Raw genomic sequence first — 16741 nt, 5'->3', positions numbered from 1 at the left:
GGGGTTTTGGGGGGTCCCCAGGGGTCTGGGGAAGATTTTGGGGTCCCCAGGAGGACCAGAGGAACCTTTGGAGGATTCGGGGGGTCCCCCCAAATTCTCCGGGGACCCCCAAAATGGCGCCGCCCCCTCCCCAAATTGAAGCACCCAAGCGCAGCCGGGACCAGCAGCGTTTTTGGGGGGTCCCCGGGGGGACTCAGGGGCTCTGGGGGGGTCCCCAGGGGTCTGGGGGAAATTTTGGGGTCTCCAGGAGGACCAGAGGAACCTTTGGAGGATTCAGGGGGTCCCCCCAAATTCGCTGGGGACCCCCAAATTTGTGCCACCCCCTCCCCAAATTGAAGCACCCAAGCCCAGCCGGGACCTGCAGCGTTTTTGGGGGGTCCCCGGGGGTCCCCGGGGGGGTTTTGGGGGTCCCCAGGGGTCTGGGGGAAATTTTGGGGTCTCCAGGAGGACCAGAGGAACCTTTGGAGGATTCGGGGGGTCCCCCCAAATTCGCTGGGGACCCCCAAATTTGTGCCACCCCCTCCCCAAATTGAAGCACCCAAGCGCAGCCGGGACTTGCAGCGTTTTTGGGGGGTCCCCGGGGGGGTCCCCGGGGGTGGGGAGGGGTCCCAGAGATTTTGGGGTCCCCAGGAGGACCAGAGGAACCTTTGGAGGATTCAGGAGATCCCCCCAAATTCTCTGGGGACCCCCAAAGTGGCGCCGCCCCCTCCCCAAATTGAAGCACCCAAGCGCAGCCGGGACCTGCAGCGTTTTTGGGGGGATTTGGGGGGACTCGGGGGGTCCTCGGGGGGTCGGGAGCGGCTCGAGGAAGATTTTGGGGTCTCCAGAAGGACCAGCGGAACCTTTGGAGGATTCGGGGGGTCCCCCCAAATTCTCTGGGGACCCCCAAAATGACATCGCCCCCTCCCCAAATTGAAGCACCCAAGCCCAGCCGGAACCTGCAGCGTTTATTGGGGCCGCTCTGGGGGGACTCGGGGGGTCCCCGGGGGGACTCGGGGGGTCCCCGGGGAAATTTTGGGGTCCCCGGGGGGTCCCCACGGGCTCTCGGGGGGTCGCCGGGCGCCCCCTCCCCTATTTCTGCGCCGGGATCATGTCGTCGATCGGCTGCTTCTGCTCCAGCTTCTTCTCCATCTCCACCATGAGCTTGACGCCGTCCACCACCATCTGCACCTGCTCCACCTCCGAGAAGCCCAGGCGGTCGGCGTTGGAGATGTCGAAGACGGAGCCCACCGCGGCCGTGTCCACCCCGCCTGGACGCACGGACACACGGACACACGGACAGAGGGGTGGTCAGTGAGCCACGGACGCTCCCGGACCCCACTGACCACTCCTGTCCATCCCCTGTCCATCCCCTGTCCATCCCCTGCTCAATGGCCCCACCGCGGCTGTGTCCACCCCGCCTGGACGCGCGGACACACGGACAGACGGACAGAGGGGTGGTCAGTGAGGCACGGACACCACTGACCACTCCTGTCCATCCCCTGTCCATCCAGTGTCCATCCAGTGCCTGATGGTCCCACCATGGCCGTGTCCACCCCGCCTGGACACACGGACAGATGGACAGAGGGGTGGTCAGTGAGGGATGGACACCACTGACCACTCCTGAGCGCTCCTGACCATCCCCTGTCCATCCATCAATGGCCCCACCGCGGCCGTGTCCACCCCGCCTGGACGCACAGACACACGGACAGACGGACAGAGGGGTGGTCAGTGAGGGACGGACACCACTGACCACTCCTGTCCACCCCCTGTCCACCCAGTGTCCATCCAGTGTCTGATGGTCCCACCACGGCCGTGTCCACCCTGCCTGGACACACGGACAGATGGACAGAGGGGTGGTCACTGAGGGACGGACAGCCATGGACACCACTGACCACTCCTGAGCGCTCCTGACCATCCCCTGTCCATCCATCAATGGTCCCACCACGGCCGTGTCCACCCCGCCTGGACGCGCGGACACACGGACAGACGGACAGAGGGGTGGTCAGTGAGGGATGGACACCACTGACCACTCCTGTCCATCCCCTGTCCACCCCCTGTCCATCCAGTGTCTGATGGCCCCACCGCGGCCATGTCCACCCCACCTGGACACATGGACACACGGACAGACGGACAGAGGGGTGGTCAGTGAGGGACGGACACCACTGACCACTCCTGTCCATCCCCTGTCTGATGGCTCCATGGTCCCACTGTGTCCACCCCGCCTGGACACACGGACACACGGACAGACGGACAGAGGGGTGGTCAGTGAGGGATGGACACCACTGACCACTCCTGTCCATCCCCTGTCCATCCAGTGTCCATCCAGTGCCTGATGGTCCCACCACGGCCGTGTCCACCCTGCCTGGACACACGGACAGATGGACAGAGGGGTGGTCAGTGAGGGATGGACAGCCATGGACACCACTGACCACTCCTGAGCGCTCCTGACCATCCCCTGTCCATCCATCAATGGTCCCACCGCGGCCGTGTCCACCCCGCCTGGACGCACGGACACACGGACAGACGGACAGAGGGGTGGTCAGTGAGGGATGGACACCACTGACCACTCCTGTCCATCCCCTGTCTGATGGCTCCATGGTCCCACTGTGTCCACCCCGCCTGGACGCACGGACACACGGACAGATGGACAGAGGGGTGGTCAGTGAGCCACGGACACCGCTGACCACTCACTGACCACTCACTGACCACTGACCACTCACTGACCACTCTTGACCACTCCTGTCCATCAGGTCCCTCACAGTGTCCCTTTCCTGGGGGATTTTGGGGGTGTCCCTGCCCAGCCCAGGTGATTTTGGGGGTGTCCCCGCCCAGCCCAGGTGATTTTGGGGTCCCACCTGTGCCGCGCTTCTGCAGGCGCAGGCGCTTGAGGATCTCCTCGAACTTGGGGTGCTGGCTGAGGTGAACTTGGGGCTGCCATTTCAATTTGGGGGTGTCCCTGCTCTACCTCAGGTGAATTTGGGGGTGTCCCCGCCCAGCCCAGGTGATTTTGGGGTCCCACCTGTGCTGCGCTTCTGCAGGCGCAGGCGCTTGAGGATCTCCTCGAACTTGGGGTGCTGGCTGAGGTGAATTTGGGGTGTCCTTGCTGTATCTCAGGTGAATTTGGGATGTCTCCGCCCTACCTCAGGTGGATTTTGGGGTGATTTTGGGTTCCCACCTGTGCCGCGCTTCTGCAGGCGCAGGCGCTTGAGGATCTCCTCGAACTTGGGGTGCTGGCTGAGGTGAACTTGGGGCTGCTATTTCAATTTGGGGGTGTCCCCGCCCTACCTCAGGTGGATTTTGGGGTGTCCCCGCCCAGCCCAGGTGATTTTGGGGTCCCACCTGTGCCACGCTTCTGCAGGCGCAGGCGCTTGAGGATCTCCTCGAACTTGGGGTGCTGGCTGAGGTGCTGCAGGCGCACGTGGACGCCGCCGCGCAGCCCCGTGCCCAGGTTGGACGGGCACGTCAGGATGTAGCCCAGGTGCTCCGTCCACATGAACGGGTGCCCGGCCTGCTTGAAGATCTCCTCGATCTGGGGACAGGATGGGGACAATGAGGGGACAATGAGGGGACACAGCTGGTGGCACCTGGGGCCAGCGAGGACACGCCCAGGGCACACCTGGGGCGCTCAGGGTTGTTGGTGTCACCTCAAGCGTCACCTCGATGTCCCCAGATGTTCCCAAATCCTCAGTGTCCCAGATGTCCCCAAAATGTCCCCAAAATGTCCCCTGACCTTCTCGAGGCCGACACCTCCTTCACGTTCCTTCACTTCTCCATGGAGATGTGACCCCAAATCCTACCACGTCCCCAGATCCTCAGTGTCCCCAAAATCCCTCCGTGTCCCCAAATCCTCAGTGTCCCAAATGTCCCCAAATGTCTCCAGATGTCCCCAGATGTCCCCAAGTGTCCCCAGGTGTCCCCTGACCTTCTCGAGGCCGACACCTCCTTCACATTCCTTCACTTCTCCATGGAGATGTGACCCCAAATCCCACCACGTCCCCAAATCCTCAGTGTCCCCAAAATCCCTCTGTGTCCCCAAATCCTCAGTGTCCCCAATGTCCCCAAATGTCTCCAGATGTCCCCAAGTGTCCCCAGGTGTCTCCCGACCTTCTCGAGGCCGACACCTCCTTCACATTCCTTCACTTCTCCATGGAGATGTGACCCCAAATCCCACCACGTCCCCAGATCCTCAGTGTCCCCAAAATCCCTCCGTGTCCCCAAATCCTCAGTGTCCCCAAAATCCCTCCGTGTCCCCAAATCCTCAGTGTCCCCGATGTCCCCAAATGTCCCCAAATGTCTCCAGATGTCCCCAAGTGTCCCCAGGTGTCTCCCGACCTTCTTGAGGCCGACACCACCTTCACGTTCCCTCACTTCTCCATGGAGATGTGACCCCAAATCCCACCATGTCCCCAGATCCTCCGTGTCCCCAGGTGTCCCCAGGTGTCCCCAGATGTCCCCAAAATGTCCCCGACCTTCTTGAGGCCGACGCAGAAGCGCCGGAACACCTCCTTCATGTTGCCGCCCTTCTCCATGGAGATGACGCGCAGGTGATCCTCCTCGTTCACCCACACCAGGAACGTTTTGTTGTCGTTGTGCCTGGGGACACCCCGGGGGGACACCTCAGCACCCGCCAGGTGTGCCCAGGTGTGCCCAGGTGTGCCCAGGTGTGCCCAGGAACCCACCAGGTGTGCCCAGGAACCCACCAGGTGTGCCCAGATGTGCCCAGGAACCCACCAGGTGTGACCAGGTGTGCCCAGGAACCCACCAGGAGTTCCCAGGTGAGCCCAGGTGTGCCCAGGTGTGCCCAGGAACCCACCAGGTGTGCCCAGGTGTGCCCAGAAACCCACCAGGTGTGCCCAGGAACCCACCAGGAGTGCCCAGGTGAGCCCAGGTGTGCCCAGGTGTGCCCAGGAACCCACCAGGTACCGGCCAGGTGACCTCAGGAACGCCCCAGGTGTGCCCAGGTGCCCCCCAGCTACCCCAAGGTATTTCCAGGAGCACCCCGGGTGCCACCCAGGTGCCCAAAGCTTCCCCCAAACCACCCCTAGGTACCCCCCAGATGCCCCCAGGTGCCCCCAGGTGCCCCCAGATGCCCCCAAGAACCCCTCAGGAACCTCCTGGGTGCCACAGGGTGTCCCCAGATGCCCACCAGGTGCCCCCCAGGTGCTCCCAGGTGCCCCCAGGTGCCCCTCAGGTGCCCCAGGTGCCCAAAGCTTCTCCCAAAACCCCTCCAAACCCCCCCCAGGTGCCCCAGGTGCCCACCAGATGCCCAAAGCTTCTCCCCAAACCCCTCCAAACCCCCCCAGGTGCCCCAGGTGCCCACCAGATGCCGCGGGCGTCGGGCCAGTCGCGGGCCATGCCCGATGCCAGCAGCAGGGGCGACACGGGCTTGTCGAAGAGGAAGTGATCGTCGATGAGCTGCTGCTGCTCCTGCTCCGTCATGGCCTTCAGCGGGTAGTACTTGCCCTTGAACTCCCCCTCCAGGCTGTTCAGGGCTGCCGGGGCGGGTCAGAGCCGGGCATGGCCCTGGCACGGCCCTGGCACGGCTTTGGCATGGCCCTGGCACGGCCCTGGCACGGCCCTGGCATGGCCCTGGCACGGCCTTGGCACGGCCCTGGCATGGCTTTGGCATGGCCCGGGCACGGCCCTGGTACAGCCCTGGTATGGCCCTGGCACTGCCCTGGCACAGCCCTGGCACGGCCCTGGTACAGCCCTGGTACAGCCCTGGCACGGCCCTGGCACTGCCCTGGCACGGCCAGGACATGCCCAGCCACACCCAGCCATGCCAAACATGGATTGGCCATGTCCATCCCCCCCAAATCCATCCCAAATCCCATCCCAAATCCACCCCAAATTAATCCCAAAATTCATCCCAAAATTAATCCCAAATCCACCCCAAAATTAATCCCAAATCCACCCCAAATCCATCCCAAATCCACCCCAAATCCCACCCCAAAACCACCCAAAATTAATCCCAAATCCATCCCAAATCCATCCCAAATCCACCCAAAATTCATCCCAAATCCATCCCAAATCCATCACAAATCCACCCAAAATTAATCCCAAATCCCATCCCAAATCCACCCCAAATCCACCCAAAATTAATCCCAAAATTAATCCCAAATCCACCCCAAATCCCACCCCAAAACCACCCAAAATTAATCCCAAAATTAATCCCAAATCCACCCCAAATCCACCCCAAAACCACCCAAAATTAATCCCAAAATTAATCCCAAATCCACCCAAAATTAATCCCAAATCCACCCCAAATCCACCCCAAAACCACCCAAAATTAATCCCAAATCCATCCCAAATCCACCCAAAATTAATCCCAAATCCACCCCAAATCCACCCCAAATCCACCTAAAATTAATCCCAAATCCACCCCAAATCCACCCCACCCCACCCATCTAGGCCACGCCCACACAGACCACGCCCACCCAGGCCACACCCACCTGGGCCACGCCCAATCAGACTACGCCCAATCAGACCACGCCCACCCGGGCCACGCCCACCCGCCACGCCCAATCAGGCCACGCCCTCACCTTTGACGGACAGCTTCTCGATGGCGCGGCGCTCGCCGCGGCTGCAGTGCGGCGGCAGCGAGTAGCCCTTGATGCTGCGGCCGGTGCGCACGCGGCTGCTCAGCACGTACTTGGGGTCCAGGTCCTCGCCGCCCTGCACCCCGAAAAGAGTCACCCCAAAAAACCCCGGAATTACACCCAAAAAAACCCAAAATTCCAGCCAAAAAACCCCAAAAAACTCCCATTGAAATATTCCCAATTACACACAAAATCTCCCCCTCTGAGACCCCCGCACTGCTCAGCACGTACTTGGGGTCCAGGTCCTCGCCGCCCTGCACCCCGAAAAGAGTCACCCCAAAAAACCCCGAAATTCCACCCAAAAAACCCGAAATTCCACCCAAAAAAACCCCCAAAAAACTCCCATCGAAATACCCCCAAATAGACCCAAAATATTCTCTCCTCTGAGACCCCCGCACTGCTCAGCACGTACTTGGGGTCCAGGTCCTCGCCGCCCTGCACCCCGAAAAGAGTCACCCCAAAAACCCCGGAATTACACCCAAAAAAACCCAAAATTCCACCCAAAAAAACCCCCAAAAAACTCCCATCGAAATACCCCCAAATAGACCCAAAATATTCCCCCAAAATCTCCCCCTCTGAGACCCCCACATTCCTAAACACGTACTTGGGGTCCAGGTCCTCGCCGCCCTGCACCCCGGAAAGAGTCACCCCAAAAAACCCGAAATTCCACCCAAAAAACCCCAAAATTCCAGCCAAAAAACCCCAAAAAACTCCCATTGAAATATTCCCAATTACACACAAAATCTCCCCCTCTGAGACCCCCGCACTGCTCAGCACGTACTTGGGGTCCAGGTCCTCGCCGCCCTGCACCCCGAAAACGGGTCACCCCAAAAACCCCGAAATTCCACCCAAAACCCCCCGAAATTCCACCCAAAAAACCCGAAATTCCACCCAAAAAACTCCCAAAAAACTCCCATCGAAATATTCCCAATTACACCCAAAATATTCCCCCAAAATCTCCCCCTCTGAGACCCCCACATTCCTAAACACGTACTTGGGGTCCAGGTCCTCGCCGCCCTGCACCCCGAAAAGAGTCACCCCAAAAACCCCGGAATTCCACCCAAAAAACCCGAAATTCCACCCAAAAAACCCCCAAAAAACTCCCATCAAAATATCCCCAAATAGACCCAAAATATTCTCTCCTCTGAGACCCCCGCACTGCTCAGCACGTACTTGGGGTCCAGGTCCTCGCCGCCCTGCACCCCGAAAACGGGTCACCCAAAAAACCCGAAATTTCACCCAAAAAAACCCCAAATTCCACCCAAAAACCCCGAAATTCCACCCAAAAACCCCGAAATTCCACCCAAAAAAACCCAAAATATCTCCCTCCAAAAAACCCCCTCAAAACCCTCCTGAGGTGGTTTTGAGGGGCCACCACCCCTTCCTTGCCCTCCTGAGACCTCTGGGGCCTCCCCCAAATTCTGGGGGACCCTCCCAAATTTTGGAAACGTCTCCCAAATTTAGGGACCCCTCCCAAATTTTGGGACCCCCCAAATTTTGGGGTCTCACCACCTGGAGTTTGTCCTGATCATTGGTGGCTTTGTGGGGTCACCACTTCCTGCCCTCCTGAGACCTCTGGGAACCCTCCCAGATTTTGGGGACCCACCTAAATTTTGGAACCCCCCAAATTTCGGGACCCCCCAAATTTCGGGACCCCCCAAAATTTTGGGCTTTCTCCCACGTTGAGCTTCTCCTGGTCTGTGGCTTTGTGGGGTCACCCCATGGTGGCCCCATCACCCCTTCCCTGCCCTGCTGAGACCTCTGGGAACCCTCCCAGATTTTGGGGACCCACCTAAATTTTGGAACCCTCCAAATTTCGGGACTCCCCAAATTTCGGGACCCCCCCAGATTTTGGGACCCCCACCTTGATCTTCTCCTGGTTGATGTTGGTGCTTATCGGTGGCTTTGAGGGTTCACCCCTTCCTGCCCTGCTGAGACCTCTGGGAACCCTCCCAGATTTTGGGGACCCACCTAAATTTTGGAACCCCCCAAATTTCGGGACCCCCCAAATTTCGGTTCCCCCAAATTTTGGGACCCCCACCTTGAGGTTCTCGTGGTTGAGGTCGGTGCTTATCAGTGGCTTTGTGGGGTCACCCCTTCCTTCCATCCTGAGACCTCTGGGAACCCTCCCAGATTTTGGGGACCCACCTAAATTTCGGAACCTCCCAAATTTCGGGACCCCCCAAATTTCGGTTCCCCTAAATTTTGGGATCTCCCCACCTTGAGGTTCTCGTGGTTGAGGTCGGTGCGGTGCTTGTCCGTGGGCTTGTAGCCGCCGTGCCGGTCCTGGATCACGGGGTCGAAGAGCTCCTTGAAGACCTCGTAGGACTCCTCGTCCCCGGCCACGCAGCCAACGGTCATGATGAACGGGTGGCCTGGGGTCACCGGGGTCACCGGGGTCACCGGGGTCACCGGGGTCACCGGGACCAGTATGGAACTGGGATTGGGTACTGGGACCAGTCTGGGACTGGGATTGGGTACTGGGACCAGTACGGGACTGGGATTGGGTATGGGACTGCAGGACCCACGGTCATGATGAACGGGTGGCCTGGGGTCACCGGGGTCACCGGGGTCACCGGGACCAGTATGGAACTGGGATTGGGTACTGGAACCAGTCTGGGACTGGGATTGGGTACTGGGACCAGTCTGGAATTGGGATTGGGTACTGGGACCAGTCTGGGACTGGGATTGGGTACTGGGATGGGCTACTGGGACCAGTACGGGACTGGGATTGGGTACTGGGATGGGCTACTGGGACCAGTACGGGACTGGGATTGGGTATGGGACTGCAGGACCCACGGTCATGATGAACGGGTGGCCTGGGGTCACCAGGGTCACCGGGGTCACCGAGGGTCACCGGGACCAGTATGGGACTGGGATTGGGTACTGGGACCAGTCTGGGACTGGGATTGGGTACTGGGACCAGTACAGGACTGGGATTGGGTACTGGGACCAGTATGGGACTGGGATTGGGTACTGGGACCAGTATGGGACTGGGATTGGGTACTGGGACCAGTCTGGTACTGGGATGGGCTACTGGGACCAGTACGGGACTGGGATTGGGTACTGGGATGGGCTACTGGGACCAGTACGGGACTGGGATTGGGTATGGGACTGCAGGACCCACGGTCATGATGAACGGGTGGCCTGGGGTCACCGGGGTCACCGGGGTCACCAGGGGTCACCAGGGGTCACCGGGACCAGTATGGAACTGGGATTGGGTACTGGGACCAGTCTGGGACTGGGATTGGCTACTGGGACCAGTATGGGACTGGGATTGGGTACTGGGACCAGTATGGGACTGGGATTGGGTATGGGAGTGCAGGACCCACGGTCATGATGAACGGGTGGCCTGGGGACACCGGGGACACCGGGGTCACCGGGACCAGTATGGAACTGGGATTGGGTACTGGAACCAGTCTGGGACTGGGATTGGGTACTGGGATGGGCAACTGGGACCAGTACGGGACTGGGATTGGGTACTGGGATGGGCAACTGGGACCAGTATGGGACTGGGATTGGGTACTGGGATGGGCAACTGGGACCAGTACGGGACTGGGATTGGGTACTGGGACCAGTCTGGGACTGGGATGGGCTACTGGGACCAGTATGGGACTGGGATTGGGTACTGGGACCAGTCTGGGACTGGGATGGGCTACTGGGACCAGTATGGGACTGGGATTGGGTACTGGGATGGGCTACTGGGACCAGTCTGGGACTGGGATTGGGTACTGGGACCAGTCTGGGACTGGGATTGGGTACTGGGACCAGTCTGGGACTGGGATTGGGTATGGGAGTGCAGGACCCACAGTCATGATGAACGGGTGGCCTGGGGTCACCGGGGACACCGGGGTCACCGGGACCAGTATGGGACTGGGATTGGGTACTGGGACCAGTCTGGAATTGGGATTGGGTACTGGGACCAGTCCGGGACGGGGATGGGCAACTGGGACCAGTACGGGACTGGGATTGGGTACTGGGACCAGTCTGGGACTGGGATGGAACTGGGAGGGGTCTCTGGTCTCTGGTCTCTGGCCCCATGTGCAGATCAGGACCCCCATGGAGGAACTGGGGACACCAAGGATGGGTTGGAGACCCCATGGGTGGCGTTGGAGACCCCAAGGGTGGGGTGGAGACCCCAAGGACGGGTTGGAGACCCCAAGGGTGGGTTGGAGACCCCATGGGTGAGTTGGAGACCCCATGGGTGGGTTGGAGACCCCAAGGGTGGGTTGGAGACCCCAAGGGTGAGGTGGAGACCCCATGGACCATTTGGAGACCCCATGGGTGAGTTGGAGACCCCAAGGGTGTGTTGATGACCCCTTGGGCAGTTTGGAGACCCCTCGGGTGGGCTGGGGACCCCTTGGGTGGGTTGATGACCCCTTGGGTGGGGTGGGGACTCCTTGAGTGGGCCGGGGACCCCATGGATGAGTTGGGGACCCCATGGATGAGTTGGGGACCCCATGGATGGGCTGATGACCCCATGGAACATTTGGAGACCCCATGGGTGGGCCGGGGACCCCATGATCCATTTGGATACCCCATGGATGGGCTGATGACCCCTCGGGTGGGCTGGGGACCCCATGGACCATTTGGAGACCCCATGGGTGAGGTGGAGACCCCGTGGGCAGTTTGGAGACCCCATGGGTGGGGTGGAGACTCCATGGACCATTTGGAGACCCCATGAGCAGTTTGGAGACCCCATAGATGGGTTGATGACCCCATGAGCAGTTTGGAGACCCCATGGGTGGGTTGATGACCCCGTGGGCAGTTTGGAGACCCCATGGGTGGGGTGGAGACTCCATGGGTGGGTTGGAGACCCCATGGGCAGTTTGGAGACCCCATGGGTGGGTTGGAGACCCCATGGGTGGGGTGGAGACCCCGTGGGCAGTTTGGAGACCCCATGGGTGGGGTGGAAACCCCATGGGTGAGTTGGAGACCCCATAGATGGGTTGATGACCCCATGGGCAGTTTGGAGACCCCATGGGTGGTGTGGAGACCCCGTGGGCAGTTTGGAGACCCCATGGGTGGGTTGGAGACCCCGTGGGCAGTTTGGAGACCCCATAGATGGGTTGATGACCCCATGGGCAGTTTGGAGACCCCATGGGTGGTGTGGAGACCCCGTGGGCAGTTTGGAGACCCCATGGGTGGGGTGGAGACTCCATGGACCATTTGGAGACCCCATGGGCAGTTTGGAGACCCCATGGGTGGTGTGGAGACTCCATGAGCAGTTTGGAGACCCCATAGATGGGTTGATGACCCCATGGGCAGTTTGGAGACCCCATGGGTGGTGTGGAGACCCCGTGGGCAGTTTGGAGACCCCTGGGGTGGGCCGGGGACGCACCGGGGTTGTCCACGCCGGTCTGGATGACGTCGTCGAGGGTGAAGCCGCTGGGGGTCTCCTTGTCGCGCAGCTTCTGGTACAGGGCGGGGGTCAGCACCTTGGCCATGTGGTTGTTGTGCTTGGACAGGTCCGGGAACTCCTCCTCGGCCGAGAACTTCTGCTTGTACTTGTTGTGGGTGTTGCTGAACGGCATGGTGGCACTGCGGGGACACGGGGACACCGTGGGGACACCGTGGGGACACCGTGGGGACACGGGGACATGGTGGGGACACCGTGGGGACACCATGGGGACAGGGAGCTCCTCCTCAGCTGAGAACTTCTGCTTGTACTTGTGGGTGATGCTGAAGGGCATGGTGGCACTGCGGGGACACCGTGGGGACACCGTGGGGACACCGTGGGGACACTGTGGGGACATGGGGACATGGGGACATGGTGGGGATGGGGACACGGGGACACCATGGGGACATGGTGGGGATGGGGACACCATGGGGACAGGGAGCTCCTGGTTGGCCAAGAACTTCTGCTTGTACTTGTTGTGGGTGTTGCTGAACGGCATGGTGGCACTGCGGGGACACGGGGACACTGCGGGGACATGGGGACACCATGGGGACATGGTGGGGATGGGGACACCATGGGGACAGGGAACTCCTCCTCGGCCGAGAACTTCTGCTTGTACTTGTTGTGGGTGTTGCTGAACGGCATGGTGGCACTGCGGGGACACGGGGACACCGTGGGGACACCGTGGGGACATGGGGACACCATGGGGACATGGTGGGGATGGGGACACGGGGACAGGGAGCTCCTCCTCGGCCGAGAACTTCTGCTTGTACTTGTTGTGGGGGTTGCTGAACGGCATGGTGGCACTGCGGGGACACGGGGACACTGTGGGGACACTGTGGGGACACGGGGACACCGTGGGGACATGGGGACACCATGGGGACATGGTGGGGATGGGGACACGGGGACACCATGGGGACATGGTGGGGATGGGGACACGGGGACAGGGAGCTCCTCCTCGGCCGAGAACTTCTGCTTGTACTTGTTGTGGGTGTTGCTGAACGGCATGGTGGCACTGCGGGGACACGGGGACACTGTGGGGACACCGTGGGGACATGGGGACACCATGGGGACATGGTGGGGATGGGGACACGGGGACAGGGAGCTCCTCCTCGGCCGAGAACTTCTGCTTGTACTTGTTGTGGGTGTTGCTGAAGGGCATGGTGGCACTGCGGGGACACCGTGGGGACATTGTGGGGACACTGCAGGGACACAGGGGGGACATGGGGACATGGGGACACCATGGGGACATGGGGACATGGTGGGGATGGGGACATGGGGACACCGTGGGGACATGGTGGGGATGGGGACATGGGGACAGATCCAGGAGCTCCTCCTCGGCCGAGAACTTCTGCTTGTACTTGTTGTGGGTGTTGCTGAAGGGCATGGTGGCACTGCGGGGACACGGGGACACTGTGGGGACATGGGGACACTGGGACACGGGGGGGACACAGGGACATGGCACTGCAGGGACACGGGAACAGCCAGGTGACACCAGGTGACACTGGGGACACCATGGGGACATGGTGGCACTGCGGGGACACGGGGACAGCCAGGTGACACCAGGGACACCGTGGGGACACTGTGGGGACATGGTGGCACCGTGGGGACACTGGGACACGGGGGGGACACTGTGGGGACACTGTGGGGACATTGTGGCACCACGGGGACATGGGGACAGCCAGGTGACACCGGGACACGGGGGGGACATGGTGACACCATGGGGACACGGGGACAGCCAGGTGACACCAGGACACCATGGGGACATGGTGGCACCATGGGGACACGGGGACAGCCAGGTGACACCAGGACACCATGGGGACATGGTGGCACCATGGGGACACGGGGACAGCCAGGTGACACCAGGACACCGTGGGGACATGGTGGCACCATGGGGACACGGGGACAGCCAGGTGACACCAGGACACCGTGGGGACATGGTGGCACCATGGGGACACAGGGACAGCCAGGTGACACCGGGACACCATAGGGACATGGTGGCACTGTGGGGACACAGGGACAGCCAGGTGACACCAGGACACGGGGGGGACATGGTGGCACTGTGGGGACACGGGGACAGCCAGGTGACACCGGGGACACTGGGACACGGGGGGGACACAGGGACATGGCACTGCAGGGGCATGGGGACAGCCAGGTGACACCGGGACACGGGGGGGACATGGTGGCACCATGGGGACATGGGGACAGCCAGGTGACACCAGGACACCATGGGGACATGGTGGCACTGCGGGGACACGGGGACAGCCAGGTGACACCAGGTGACACCAGGTGACACCGGGGACACCGCGTGCCACAGGAGGGACACGGGGGGGGCTCTGGGGCGTGTCCTGGTGGGCGTGGCCAAAGGGGCGTGGTCACCAAAAGGGGCGTGGTCACCAAAGGGCGTGGCTAGAGGGGGGCGTGGTCACCAAAGGGGCGTAACCACCAAATTGGGCGTGGTCACCAAAGGGGCGTGGTCACCAAAGGGGCGTGGCCGCCCCGCTCCGCTCCTTGTTCGGGCCGGGGCTATTTATAGCCCGGGGGGGGAACCGGGGGTTGGGGGGTCCCGGTGACACCGGGGGGGGTCGGGACCCGGTCCCGGTCCCGAATTCCGATCCCAAATCCCGGTCCCGGTGACACCGGGGGGGGGGTCGGGTCCCGGTCCCGGTCCCGGTCCCGAATTCCGATCCCAAATCCCGGATCCGAATTCCGGTCCCGGTGACACCGGGGGGGTCGGGACCCGGTCCCGGTCCCAAAGCCCGGTCCGGAATTCCGATCCCAAATTCTGGGCCCGAATTCCGGTCCCGGTGACACCGTGGGGAGGGCGGGTCGGGGTCGGGTCCCAGTCCCGGTCCCGGTCCCGAATCCTGGTCCCAAATCCCGGTCCCGGTGACACCGAGAGCGTTCGGGTCCCGGTCCCGGTTCTCCTGAATCCCGAACCCAAATCCCGGTGCCGAATCCCGGTGCCCGTCCCGGTGACACCGTGGGGGGGGGGGTCGAGTCCCTGTCCCGGTCCCGGTCCCAAATCCCGGTCCCGGTGACACCGGGGGTGTCCCGACCCTTCCTGACTGTCCCGGTCCCGATTTGGGTCCCTGGGGGTCTCCCGGGGGGGTCCCGGGGGGTCCCGGGAGGGGGGTCCCGGTGGTCCCGGGGATCTCCCGGGGGGTCCCGGAGGGGTCCCGGTGGTCCTGGGGGGGGTCCCGGTGGTCCTGGGGGGGTCCCGGGGGTCTCTCGGGGGGGTCCCGGTGGGATCCCGGTGCTCCCCCGGGGGTCTCCCGGTGCTCCCGGGGGGGTCCCGGGGGGTTCCCGGGAGGGGGTCCCGGTGGTCCCGTTGGTCCCGGGGAGGTGCTGGTGAGTCCAGGTTGTCTCCGGGGGGATCCCGGTGTTCCCGGGGGGGTCCCGGTGGTCCTGGGGGGGTCCCAGTTCTCCCGGGAGGGGTCCCGGTGGTCTCCCGGGGGGGTCCCGGTGCTCCCGGGGGTCTCCCGGTGTTCCCGGGGGTCTCCCGGGAGGGGTCCCGGTGCTCCCGGGTGGGTCCCGGGGGTCTCTCGGGGGGTCTCCCGGTGGTCTCGGGGGTCTCCCGGCCGTACCTGTCGGTGTCAGCGGGGCCGGGTCGGGTCGGGGTCGGGCCGGTACCGGGCGCGGGGGGGAGCGGTGGGACCGGGACCCCCCAGGGGCGCTTTTATCCCCCCCGGGACCCCCCCGGCCCCGGGGGGCTCCGGGGGGACCCCGAACCGGGCGGGGCCGGGCCCTGGCGGAGCCGCCCCCGGCCCGCGGGAGACCCTCGGGGACCCCCGGAGCCGCCCCCCGGTGTCCGGTGTCACCGGGGGGGGACACGGGGGGGCACGCGGCACCTGCCGCCCCCCGGGGCCGCGGGGAGGGGGCGGGACCACCCCCAAAATAACGGGACCACCCCCCAAAATAACGGGACCGCCCCCAAAATAACGGGACCACCCCCAAAATAACGGGACCGCCTCCAAAATAACGGGACCGCCCGCCAAATAACGGGACCACCCCCAAATTAACGGGACCGCCCCCAAATTAACGGGACCACCTCCAAAATAACGGGACCACCCCCCAAATAACGGGACCCCTTTAAATACCGGGACCCCCCCGGGACACCGGGACCCCCCCAAATTAACGGGACCCCCCCCAAATTAACGGGACCCCTTTAAATACCGGGACCCCCCCCGGGACACCGGGACCCCCCCAAATTAACGGGACCCCCCCCAAATTAACGGGACTGCCACCAAATAACGGGACCACCCCCAAAATAACGGGACCGCCCCCAAAATAACGGGACCGCCCCCAAATAACGGGACCACCCCCCAAATAACGGGACCACCCCCAAAATAACGGGACTACCCCCAAAATAACGGGACCCCTTTAAATACCGGGACCCCCCCGGGGCACCGGGACCCCCCCCAAATTAACGGGACCACCCCCCAATTAACGGGACCGCTCCCAAAATAACGGGATCGCCCCCCAAAATAACGGGACCACCTCCAAATTAACGGGACCACCCCCCAAATTAACGGGACCCCCCCCCAAATTAACGGGACCACCCCCAAAATAACGGGACCACCCCCCAAATTAACGGGACCACCCCCCAAATAACGGGACCCCTTTAAATACCGGGACCCCCCCGGGACACCGGGACCCCCCCAAATAACGGGACCCCCCCCAATTAACGGGACCCCCCCAAATACTGGGACCACCCCCAAAAACATCGGGACCCCCCTCAAACACAGGGACCCCCCCAAAA

General features: G+C 62.5%; 1 protein-coding gene across 1 annotated transcript; it reads right to left on the bottom strand.

The window, feature by feature from the left end:
* Positions 1–930: 930 nt before the first annotated feature.
* CKM (creatine kinase, M-type) lies at positions 931–15665 on the bottom strand. Its single transcript, XM_085564713.1, has 8 exons — positions 15567–15665; positions 11923–12122; positions 8802–8956; positions 6525–6657; positions 5303–5474; positions 4452–4575; positions 3322–3511; positions 931–1250 (listed from the first exon to the last, which is right to left on the bottom strand). Exons 2-8 carry the CDS (start codon positions 12113–12115, stop codon positions 1072–1074), a joined length of 1146 nt encoding a protein of 381 aa, XP_085420839.1. The 5' UTR covers positions 12116–12122; positions 15567–15665; the 3' UTR covers positions 931–1071.
* Positions 15666–16741: the final 1076 nt, after the last annotated feature.

This window comes from Lonchura striata, chromosome 34, assembly GCF_050655825.1.
Source record: "Lonchura striata isolate lonStrDom1 chromosome 34, ASM5065582v1, whole genome shotgun sequence".
In the NCBI taxonomy this organism is placed as follows: Eukaryota; Metazoa; Chordata; class Aves; order Passeriformes; family Estrildidae; genus Lonchura; species Lonchura striata.
Note: the sequence above shows the minus strand (reverse complement) of the source record. Positions and strands in the feature narration are given on the sequence as shown.